The 11,684-nt window shown below is 41.2% G+C and overlaps 2 protein-coding genes across 2 annotated transcripts; both read left to right on the top strand.

The window, feature by feature from the left end:
• Positions 1-489: 489 nt before the first annotated feature.
• LOC128507870 (odorant receptor 131-2-like) lies at positions 490-1,467 on the top strand. Its single transcript, XM_053479003.1, has one exon. It carries the CDS (start codon positions 496-498, stop codon positions 1,465-1,467), a length of 972 nt encoding a protein of 323 aa, XP_053334978.1. The 5' UTR covers positions 490-495.
• Positions 1,468-10,718: 9,251 nt separating this feature from the next.
• On the top strand, positions 10,719-11,684 carry LOC128507860 (odorant receptor 131-2-like). Its single transcript, XM_053478994.1, has one exon. The coding sequence runs from the start codon at positions 10,719-10,721 to the stop codon at positions 11,682-11,684; it is 966 nt and encodes a 321-aa protein (XP_053334969.1).

Raw genomic sequence — 11,684 nt, 5'->3', positions numbered from 1 at the left:
ATCTGTTATATGTTCACTCTTCGAAAGGGGACAAAAAAGTTGGAAAAAAAATTATTATTCAAATTATGATGCAGATTTACTGACATAAATATCAGTGATATAATTTTCATTATAAAAATGTTCCGCAATGTTTACAACGGTCATACTTTGCCTTTTGTTTTGTTTTGATTACATGTTAAAATGTTCTAACTTTAATAAGAGATGTTACACACGTACAGTTTCTTTCAATTGTTTTACATTTACAGATGTGTCATCATCTCTCTCTCTGGGGTAACTATGCTTTCAGTTATAAAGACTGTCCTACTCTTCAGAGCTGGGCTTAATAAACCACTCTCAGTTCTCCAGCAGTTGGCATTTTTCAATTTACATATTTTGTAAAATGTCATGTTTTTGGTTTGTACTCATGATAATTTGTATTGTCTGATCCTGTTCTGTTAGTAATATCATTGCACGTCTTTGGTAAATACACTGCATGCTGATGGGCTGTACAGGATTATGGCAGTCAGTAATGATAGCACAGCTGAGGTTTCGTTGATATATCAACAAGTGTTTGAGGTTGGACTGACTGAGGGGCCAATATTAAAAGCTAGTTTTGCATTAATAATGTCACTCTTCTTTACTTATTTAAATGCTATTATGGTCTACACTCTTTGGAGTAAGCCTGTTTTTGAAGAGACTCCACGCTACATTCTGTTTAACCATATGCTTCTTAATGACTCTATACATCTCCTTGTTACATCTTTGTTGTATGTTTTAGGTCTGGCATTCCTCAGATTAGTCAAGGCTGCTTGTGCTTTTATAGTATTTATTTCAGTTTCTACTTTTCGTAACACACCTGTTAACTTGGCTGTCATGTCTCTAGAGCGTTATGTGGCCATTTGCTTTCCTCTAAGACATGCTGAAGTAGCCACTCAAAAAATAACTTATATTGCTATTGGACTTGTTTGGTTAATTAGTTCCATAAACTTAATCATTGACTTGCTTTATGGGGTAGTGATGGATTCTACTTTTTTTACCTCAAAAATACTCTGCACAAGAGAAAGGCTTTTTATAAAGAAGTGGCAGCTGGATGTTTTTCAGGTATTTAACATATTTTACTTTGTGTCAGTGACTGTGTTCATTGTTTTCACTTATATCAGCATTGTAATCACTGCCAGGTCCCTAACCTCTAATAAACCCTCAGCTTCAAAAGCCCACAAGACCGTCCTCCTGCATTTTATTCAGCTAAGCATGTGTCTGAACACTTTTCTCTACAGCGCTATAGAGAGAGCCGCAGCAATGGCTGGCAGCAGTGATAGCAATCTATTTTTGGATTTACGTTACTTAAACTATTTGTTTGTGCTGATCTTGCCACGTTGCCTAAGTCCACTTATCTACGGACTGAGAGACGATGCTGTTCGGCCCTTATTCATCTACTATTTTTGCATGACAGTGCGGAAAATTAAGACCACAGTCAATATACACTGAATTAAAGCATTTTGTTTAGCTGATTAAGCATACCATTTAAAGGTTACATTTACTGTCTTACTGTCATAAAAGCCAATGTAGAGAAAATACTGTAGGAGTGGCTATCCCAAAACAGCTCAACTTTGCAGGGTGTTATTGTTCATCTTTGTTAATTATTTTTAATACCTTTTAGTTTATGTGCTTTACATAAACCTTAATAAAGTCCTGTGGGCCCAATCAAAACATTTGGTCTTAAATTATATATATATATATTATACAGTATTAGCATTTTACTATATTATATTATTATAGATATAACTAAATCCTGTCTGATATGTTTAGTAAATGTTATTCTTAAGAACATGGGGTTGAAGGGACATGTCAGGTTTCTTAACCCAGGATGTAATAGCTGCTAGTTTAAAATATTTTGATACATAGCCAGTGCTCACCGGAAAAATGTATTTATTTATTTATTTATTTTATTTTTATGGACATGTATGTTTGGACACCTAGTACACAAGTTGATGATTTTATAGCGGATATTATGGAGTCAAATGTTGTGATTGCTAATCTGGTATAATTACATTGTTTACATCATTACTCATCTAATTGTCCTGGCTTTAAATTTAAAGTCTGATTATTAGGGCCAAAGCACAATGACATCAGCCCTATGTCGTCACAGTGTGTGAGGCCCCTCTTGTTCCTCTAAGGGTTTTGGGGAACTTAATATGCTCAAACATTGAAATCTGCTGCCATAGCTCATACAACACAACTCAAACGTTGACAGAGACTCAAGACACACAAACATGCACTAAAACACATTCACTTGTCACACACAGACTGTTACACCCACACATCTCACACACACCCAGGTCACTCACAGACTAAACACACACACACACACACACACACACACACACACACACACACACAGTTTAAAGGTTTAGATGATGCTTGACATACCAACTATTTAGGGTCCAAGCTGACCGGCAATGGCTTCTTGGAGGTCTTAACATGTTTATAAAACATGCAGGTTGTGTGGTGCCCCCAAGAAATGATGGCACAAGGTGCTTGGGCCCACATCTTTGCTTGAAACTATATTTTATTTATTTTTTTATTTATTCATTTCCCAATTTAAAATTTTGCCAATAAACAATTTCAAGTCCTTACTACATTATTAAGTGTTACATTATTGACTTTATCCATATTTTTATTGCAATTTTATTCCTTCTACGGCAAGCCCCGAGGGGAAAAATGCATCCACACATGCGAAGTGCGCATTCGCCTAGCCCTTTCCCTGACTTGCTATCAAAGGAACAGCTGGGAAAGAGCGGGGTGGAGGAGGAGTAATGGTGGACGAGCGCTGCCGTTATTGGTTTGCCGTCATTTTCTTTCGAAGATTTTTTAACTGGATTATTTTTGACCAGACTTCTCACCCTCCGTCATCGGTCTCTCTTATTATTATTAACCCCGGTGAGACCAAACCATATTCGGTATACTCGGATAACAGACACACAATAAACACCGACTTCGGACATTTTCCACTCACTCGCGTTCACATACACAAACCGTTTATTATATGTAGTTTGTAAATATTTTTTATATCTTTGTTTGGTTGTGGTGCACCTTTTCGGTTACTTTATTTAATTTTGTATAATACACGTTTGCTTTATCTACTTGTTTGTGTTTGTCCTTTTTGCTGACCGGCCTTTTAACACAACACCGACACAGATAAAAGACCTCTCGATTTTTGTAGCCAAAGTTAATATAAAATTAGCTGGTCGTTACACAGTAAAACCGACGCCATCTTTTCTATGTATTGACGGGTCTCCAGAGCCGTCATTCAGTTATGGTCATGGGCGTTTCGTTTTCCGACACACGCTGTAGCGGTAGACCAGTCATAAAGGACCATGTCATCTGACCAATCACAGCAGGAGGGGTTTAGACAGACTGAATCTTCGAACTGCTTCACAAATGGGGTAAAATTTAAAATCTATTTTTGGAGAAAACTAAAGTGTTTTTTGACCTTGCATACATGTAAACCTGTTTTAAGAGACTCATTAGGCATTAGTAGCAACCTTTAAAATGGGATAATAGGGGCACTTTAATTATATATGAATGATTTGTGGTTAGGACTGTCGCATTGCACCTCCAGGGTCCGGGTTCGATTCTCGGCCAGACTTGATTCCCGTCTCTGTGTGCATGGAGTTTGCATGCTTGGTGAGATTCCTCCCACAGTCCAAGACATGTATGTTATGTTAATTGGTGTTCTCAAATTGCCCATAGTGTGTGAATGAGTGTGTAAGTGTGCGTATGTTCAATTAAATTCAATTTTATTTGTATAGCGCTTTTAACAATTGTCATTGTCGCAAAGCAGCTTTACACAATCAAAAGAATTATTTAAGTTTGTATGGAATGTGAATGTGTATGATTTTGAATGGTCAGATAGTCCCTAATGAGCAAGCTGAGGGTGATAGTGGCAAGGAAAAACTCCCTGAATTGGCAATATGGCAATATGAAGAAACCTTGAGAGGAACCAGACTCAACAGGGAACCCATCCTCATTTGGGTAAAACAGAGAGCAGGAATTGATTTGCATTCATACTGTGTTTTAGGTATGCCTGTGTGCCCTGCGATGGATTGGCATCATGTCCCGGGTGTACCCCACCTTGTGCGTAAGTCTCCTGGGATAGGCTCCAGGCTCCCTGCGACCCTGTACACAGGATTAAGTGGTAATGACGATGAGTGAGTGAGAGTAAGTGATTTGTCCAGATTAGCCAAAAGAGATTTTCCACTATTTTTGAAAATTGACAATAAATAACAAATTAAACACATGATGCATCAGTGTCATTAATTTAAACAGCAAACAAGCAAGGAACTAGAGTTGGAAATGCATATAAATAAATACTTAAAAGGAAAATTAGAATAGGACACAGCTCAGAGCTACCACAACTGTGGTAGAGAGTGGCCATCAGAGAACCTCGGCACCAGCTCATATACCTTTCCCATTCAGCTGAAGGCACAGAAAGATTAGGCTGGAATATGACCACGCCATCGAGAAAAAAATAAATAATACCTTTTTTTTTTAAAACAATTGATGGGATATTCTGAATATTTAGTACATTCACATGGTCAGGGTCAACATTTTTGATCGTTTGATTTTTGATCGGTGCCCTTTTCTCAAACAATAATTTCAAAAGTCTGGACTACATAGACTACATGTGCTTTTTCTATTGCTCCAAAGTCCAAACTTTATGCTCTTTAGAAAACTAAAACCTTACTACCTGGTAAGAGGCCATCTGCATTGCCATGCTGTGCCCCATTCCTGTGCCCCGAGAGGAGCAGTGGAAGGAACCCTTGCCCTCCACTGCAGGCAAGCGTATTATTTCAACTCCACTCCAACCTACTTAATAGTAAGGGCCTCACACTCAATAGCAGGATATATTGTTCCGCTGATGTGAGTGTCCTACTCACATACAGGACTGGATGTTCTTTTCTATCAAACTCTGGGGAAAAAGATAGCTGCAAGCTTGGTTTCCAAGGTGTCTCTGAGTACCACAAAGGGTACTTTAATATGTCCCACATGAAGTAAGCCCTGATTTTTAAATAAATCGTCTCCTCACAGCACTACGTCGTTCCCATCTGCTTCTGCTATACCCTGATTAGGATGTCTCTTTCTGATCAGGTTAGAGAGGGTTGCTCCTATAGTGTAGAAGTTGGGCACAAAACGGTGATAATAACTCAATAGTCCCAAAAATGGCACATACCTCTTTCTTTTTGTGTGTTTGGGGAGATGTGGACCGCTTTCACCATTTTCCCTGGGATTTTAAGCAGTTCATGTCTGATCTGATAGCCCAGGTACATGCATCGTCAGCCCCAGGAGACATTTATTCGGTTTTGCCATGAACCAAACTTTCTAGAGCTCCTTGAGAACCTTTTGGAGGTGGTAGGGGTGATCTTCCCAGCTGCATAAATGGATGATTACATCATTGAGATGATGATGGCTGTGGAGTAGGGGTGATGATGGCGGAGCATGATGCCCATGAAGAAAGTGGCTGGGGTGTTGTGAAGACCAAAGGGAAGGACTGCCAATGGCCTTGCTCAGTGCTGAAAGTCGTCTTTTTATTGACATTGGCTGTGAGTAGCACTAAAAAAAGTATCCCTTTGTCAGATTCAGTGTGGTGATGAAAAAGGCCTTCCCCAGCTACTAGATAAGGTTGTCAAACCTATCTTGTCAAACTCTAAAATTTGGTTTATGATGGAAATCAAAGCCTTAACAAACCATCAGGCTTGGGCACTACAACGATAGGGCTGGACCAGGTGCTAAATGATCCTGTCTGTAGGAGCTTTATATCATATCGCACATGGTAATTGAGCGCCAATTTGGTATTCTGTGACGGCGATAAATCTTCTCCTCACAGCACTAGGACGTGCCCCTATGCTTCAGGAGAAAGAGTAGTGAGAGCTGGAATACGTGCCAAAGGCTTAATCCACCTTTCTCAATAAACTAACATGATACAGAGCAGCATTTTTCCTTTTACACAGCTTTTGCTGTCTGTAGTTCACTGGTCCTGCAAGTGTGCTCTCTGTTCCAACCGAATGAGGATGGGTCCCCTGTTGAGTCCAGTTCCTTTTAAGGTTTCTTCCTATTGACATCTCAGGGAGTTTTTCCTTGCCACTGTCACCCTTGGCTTGCTTATCAGGGACTATCTGACCATTTTGATTCATACACATTCACATTCCATACAAACCTAAATAAGTTTTTTAATTGTGTAAAACTGCTTTGTGAAAATGACAATTGTTAAAAGTGCTATACAAATAAAATTGAATTGAATCAGTCCCACTCATTCCACTATGGTAAAGGATCCTTGCTACCAGGCCAGGAACTTACACTTAGTGCTAGGCAGAAGGAGGAGCACTTGGTTTTCTGGTTGAAGTCAGGGCTGTGCTGGCCAATCACATGTTTTACACTGCTCAGCTTGTGGTCACTTCATAGGTTCCTAAAATGCAGAGAGTACATGGTTGATTTTAGCCTGCACATCCACACCACAAATTAAACAGGGAGAGCTGTTCTTCCCAAGTTTCATTTGCCACATCAAGCAGACAGCACAGGCTTCATCCAAAAAGCAGCTTAAAAGGAGTAAAGTCAGTAGACGCTTAAGGAAATTCCCTGATGTCAAAGAGAAAGGAATAAAGCAGCTGATCTCAGTTTCAGCCTCTTTCATCTACCATGTGCCGCAGCAGTCTTTTCTGGCTTGAGGAAAAGTGTATTTCAGCACATTTTTTACACAGGCCTCAATGTTGTTGTGTGGTGTGAGCTTGTGCAGCAGACCCTTAGCCTTCCTATGGTGATTAGTTAGGGAAACATTCCTATTTTACTTCGTTTTCGTTTTTTAAGATATCTTTCAGTAACTTTAAACCGGCTAAATCATCACCATGGAGTACATTAGTTATAATAGAGACACTCTTGTTTCTATTGGTATACAATGTACTTACAATTCGAAGTTTTTAACTCCGGATCCGAGCTGGCCGAGTGAGATCCTGAGGGAGAACAATGGACGCGACGCGAAGTGAGAGGGAAACGAGCCGGCGTCAGGAACAGGCTGAGAGCCCGTGCACACCGCACACCTCTGCCTAGCATCCTGCTCGCCAACGTCCAGTCACTGGAAAACAAGCTCGATGACCTTAGGGCCAGGATAAAGTTCCAGAGAGACATTCGGGACTGCAATCTCCTCTGCTTCACCGAGACATGGCTAAACCCAGCGGTGCCGGACCACGCCATCCAGCCGGCCGAGTTCTTCTCGGTTCACCGCATGGACAGGACACGGGACTCGGGGAAGTCAAGGAGAGGCGGCGTGTGTTTAATGGTGAACAGCAGCTGGTGCAACAGCGCGAGCGTTGTTCCTCTCACACGCTCCTGCACACCAAACCTGGAACTACTGTCCATTATGTGTCGTCCTTTTTATCTACCTCGGGAGTTCACATCGGTCATAATCAGCGCCGTTTATATTCCACCACAAGCGGACACGGACACTGCCTTATGTGAGCTGCATGAGGCACTCACACAGCACCAAACACAACACCGGGACGCTGCGCTTATTGTGGCGGGGGACTTTAACAGTGCCAACCTTAAACGCGCAGTGCCGAACTTTCATCAACACATCACCTGCCCCACCAGGGGCAAAAGGACACTGTACCACTGTTACACAACGGTCAAGGACGGCTACAAGGCACAATCTTGCTCACCGTTTGGTAAATCCGACCACGCCGCCATCTTCCTCATGCCAAAATACAAACAAAGGCTGAAACAGGAAGTTCCGGTTCAGAGGGAGGACGCGCGCTGGACGGACCAATCGGTGGCCGCGTTACAGGATGCACTCGATGGCGCAGACAGGAACAGCTCCGATGATGACGTCAGCGTGTTTACGGAAGCGGTTGTGGGATTCATCGGGAAACTAGCGGATGATACCGTGGAAAAAAAGACTATTAAAACGTTTCCCAACCAGAAGCCGTGGGTGGATAAAACCATCCGCGACGCTCTGAGATCTCGCACCGCTGCCTACAACACAGGACTCGCGTCGGGGGACATGGAACCGTACAAGGCTGCGTCATACAGCGTCCGGAAGGCGGTGAAAGAGGCGAAGCAGCACTACGTGATAAAACTAGAGTCACAACTCCAACAGAGTGACTCTAGGAGCCTGTGGCAGGGATTAAGGACAATTACGGACTATAAAGCACCAACAACCGGTTTGACGAACGCGGACGTGACTCTGGCAGACGAGCTGAACACTTTCTATGCTTGCTTCGAGGCTGCAGCTAAAGACGCTAGCGATGATAATGCTAGCGGCGCTAACGGCTGCAGACAGGAAGACACTGCCAGCACCAGAAGCGCGTTCATCATCACCGAGCATGACGTGAGGAGAGCCTTCAAGAGAGTGAACACCAGGAAAGCAGCAGGACCAGACGGCATCTCAGGTTGTATTCTCAGAGCCTGCGCAGACCAGCTAGCATCTGTGTTCACTGAGATATTCAACATCTCTTTATCTCAGTCGGTGATCCCCACATGCTTCAAAGAGTCCATTATTGTTCCTGTCCCAAATGACTATCGCCCTGTAGCTCTCACCTCAGTAGTGATGAAGTGCTTTGAACGCCTGGTCAGAGACTTTATCATTTCATCACTACCAGACACACTCGACCCACTACAGTTTGCATACCGCTCCAACTGTTCTACTGATGATGCCATCTCTCACCTCCTCCACACATCACTCACTCACCGGGACGCTAGGAAAGGGCATTATGTGAAAATGCTCTTCATCGACTACAGCTCTGCATTTAATACCATAATTCCCTCCACACTCACCACCAAGCTGGAGTACCTGGGACTCAGCTTTGTACACCTACGACTGCGTGGCAACTACCAACTCCACTGCCGTCATCAAGTTTGCTGACGACACTGTCGTGGTGGGCCTGATCGCCAACAACGATGAGTCGGCCTACCTAGAGGAGATAGGAAATCTGGAGAAATGGTGCCAGAGGAACAATCTCCTCCTGAATGTCAGCAAGACAAAGGAGCTGATTGTGGACTTTTGTACAAAGCAGGAGAGGAACTACCAGACCCCAGTCATCAACAGCAGCCCAGTGGAGAGAGTGGACAGCTTTCGATACCTCGGTGTTCACATCACGCAGGACCTGTCATGGTCCTGTCACATCAACACCGTGGTGAAAAAGGCTACTACCTCAGACGCTTGAGAGACTTTAGACTGCCCTCAAAGGTGCTAAGGAATTTCTACTCCTGCACCATAGAGAGCGTCCTGACGGGAAACATCACAAACTGGTTCGGGAACAGCACCATGCAGGACAGACGCGCTCTACAGAGGGTGGTGCGTTCAGCTGAACGAATCATCCGCACCGAGCTCCCTGACCTGCACTCGACCTACAGAAAACGGTGCTGGACTAAGGCCAGGAAGATGGTGAAGGACCTCAGCCATCCCAACAATGGACTGTTCTCTCTGTTGCGGTCTGGGAAGCGATTCCGCTCCCTGAAGACCAATACAGAGAGATTGAGGAGAAGCTTCTTTCCGCAGGCCATAAGGTCTCTCAACCACAACACAATACAGCACTAATATTATCGTTTTTACATCCAACAGTGGGCATTCATGGACAGTATGGACACATTCATGCACAATTTTCGCACTATATACTTCTACTTTCATTATGGACCACTGCACAAATCACTTTAATAATAAGACACTTTAAGACGTCAGTCACTTTATGCATATTTGCACACCTCAGCCATTTTTTTAATTACTTATGGACAAATTTCTATTTTCTTCTTTCATATTTCTATATTATATATATTTTGTTCTTATTTGTACAGTATATTTTTATTCTTATTTTATTTTAGGTAGCACAGTATATTTTTACTTTTACTAGTTAATTTAATTTTTCTGCAATATTTCTTTTACTGCAATATGTCTTTATTTTTACTTGTACAGTATATTTTACCAGTTAACTTTATTTTCTACCGTATGACCTTTTATTTATATTTATTCTTATGTTTAAGTTTTTTATTTTAAGGTCACTGGTAGTCGAAAAAGCATTTCACTGCATATCGTACTGTGTATGACTGTGTACGTGACAAATAAAATTTGAATTTGAATTTGAAGAGCTTCCACATGACCTCACTCACCTCTTGAACATGTCAATTTACATAAAAACATATGTTTAAGGCCTCCAAATGTTATCATCCCAACACTTTCTATTTCTTGGTAAATAACGTCATGGGAATTTAGCGAAATATGTCCAAAATGGACATCAATTTTACCATTGAAGAGATTTACCATTGTTTTCTCTGTAATATTTTGGTATAAGTAAGGTATCAGTGAAATTCATAAAAATATACAAACAATTTTGTTATGTTGTTATCTTTTCTTATGTAAATAAACATTTGTGTAACATGAGATTATCAGAAATGCATAGTCATAACAAGACACATCATTTCTCTCTGGGATCACCATGTTATCCATTATAAAGGTAGTTCTTTCCAGTCCTACTCTTCAGGGCTGGGCTTATATTTACCTGAATGCCCTTCATCTAAATTCTCCAGCACTTATTCATGTACACATTTATTCCTGTACAAAATTTGTTTTAAGAGATTGTTTATTTTCTTTGCATTTTAGAAAAGTCTTGTATGTAAAAGACCCCTGGTAATTTATAGTCACTAAAATCATTTTTGTGAGTATTATCACTGCATGCTCATGCTGGTACAGGATTATGGAATTCAGTAATGATAGCACAGCTGAGATTTTGTTTATACATCAACAAATGTTTCAGGTTGCACTGACTGAGGGACTGATCTCAAAAGTTAGTGTTGCAATAATAATGTCACTGTTCTTTCTTTATTTAAATGCCATCATGATCTATACTGTTTGGAGTAAGCCTGTTTTTAAAGTGACTCCACGCTACATTCTGTTTACCCACATGCTTCTTAATGACTCGATTCAGCTAATTTTTACCTCCATGTTGTACATTTTTAGTATGGCAGTTTTCAAACTAGTCACTGTTGCTTGTGCTTTTCTGGTTTTTGTTTCAACTACAACATTTAATAATGCACCTTTAAACCTTGCTGTAATGTCATTAGAGCGTTATGTGGCCATATGTTTTCCTTTAAGACATGCTGAAATATCCACTGAGAAAAAAACTCATTTTGCCATTGCAGTCATTTGGTTTGTTGGTTCCATAAACTTCATAATTGATTTGCTATATGGCATAGTAATGGATTCTAACTTTTTATCCTCACAAATATTTTGCACAAGAGAGAGATTTTTTAAGAAACCATGGCAGGTAGATGTTTTGCATGGCTTTAATATTTTCTACTTTGTGTCAGTCACCATGATCATCCTTTTCACTTATATCAACATTTTAATCACAGCCAGGTCTGTTACCTCTGATAAAGACTCTGCTTCAAAAGCCCACAAAACCGTGTTGCTACATCTTATTCAGCTGGGCCTCTGTCTTACTTCCTTTCTTTACAACATTATAGAGAAAGCTGCAGCAATGGCCAGCAGCAGCAGCCTCTTCATGAACTTGCGTTATCTAAACTATTTATTTGTGCTGATCTTGCCACGCTGCTTAAGCCCACTCATCTATGGACTGAGAGATAATGCTGTATGGCCTTTATTCATGTACTATTTCCTTTGTGCCAGAGGCAAACAAAGGTCTATTGTCAATGTACACTAA

Source organism: Clarias gariepinus, chromosome 19, assembly GCF_024256425.1.
Source record: "Clarias gariepinus isolate MV-2021 ecotype Netherlands chromosome 19, CGAR_prim_01v2, whole genome shotgun sequence".
Taxonomy (NCBI): domain Eukaryota; kingdom Metazoa; phylum Chordata; class Actinopteri; order Siluriformes; family Clariidae; genus Clarias; species Clarias gariepinus.
The sequence above is the reverse complement of the archived record's forward strand: the minus strand, read 5'-3'. Positions and strand labels throughout refer to the sequence as shown.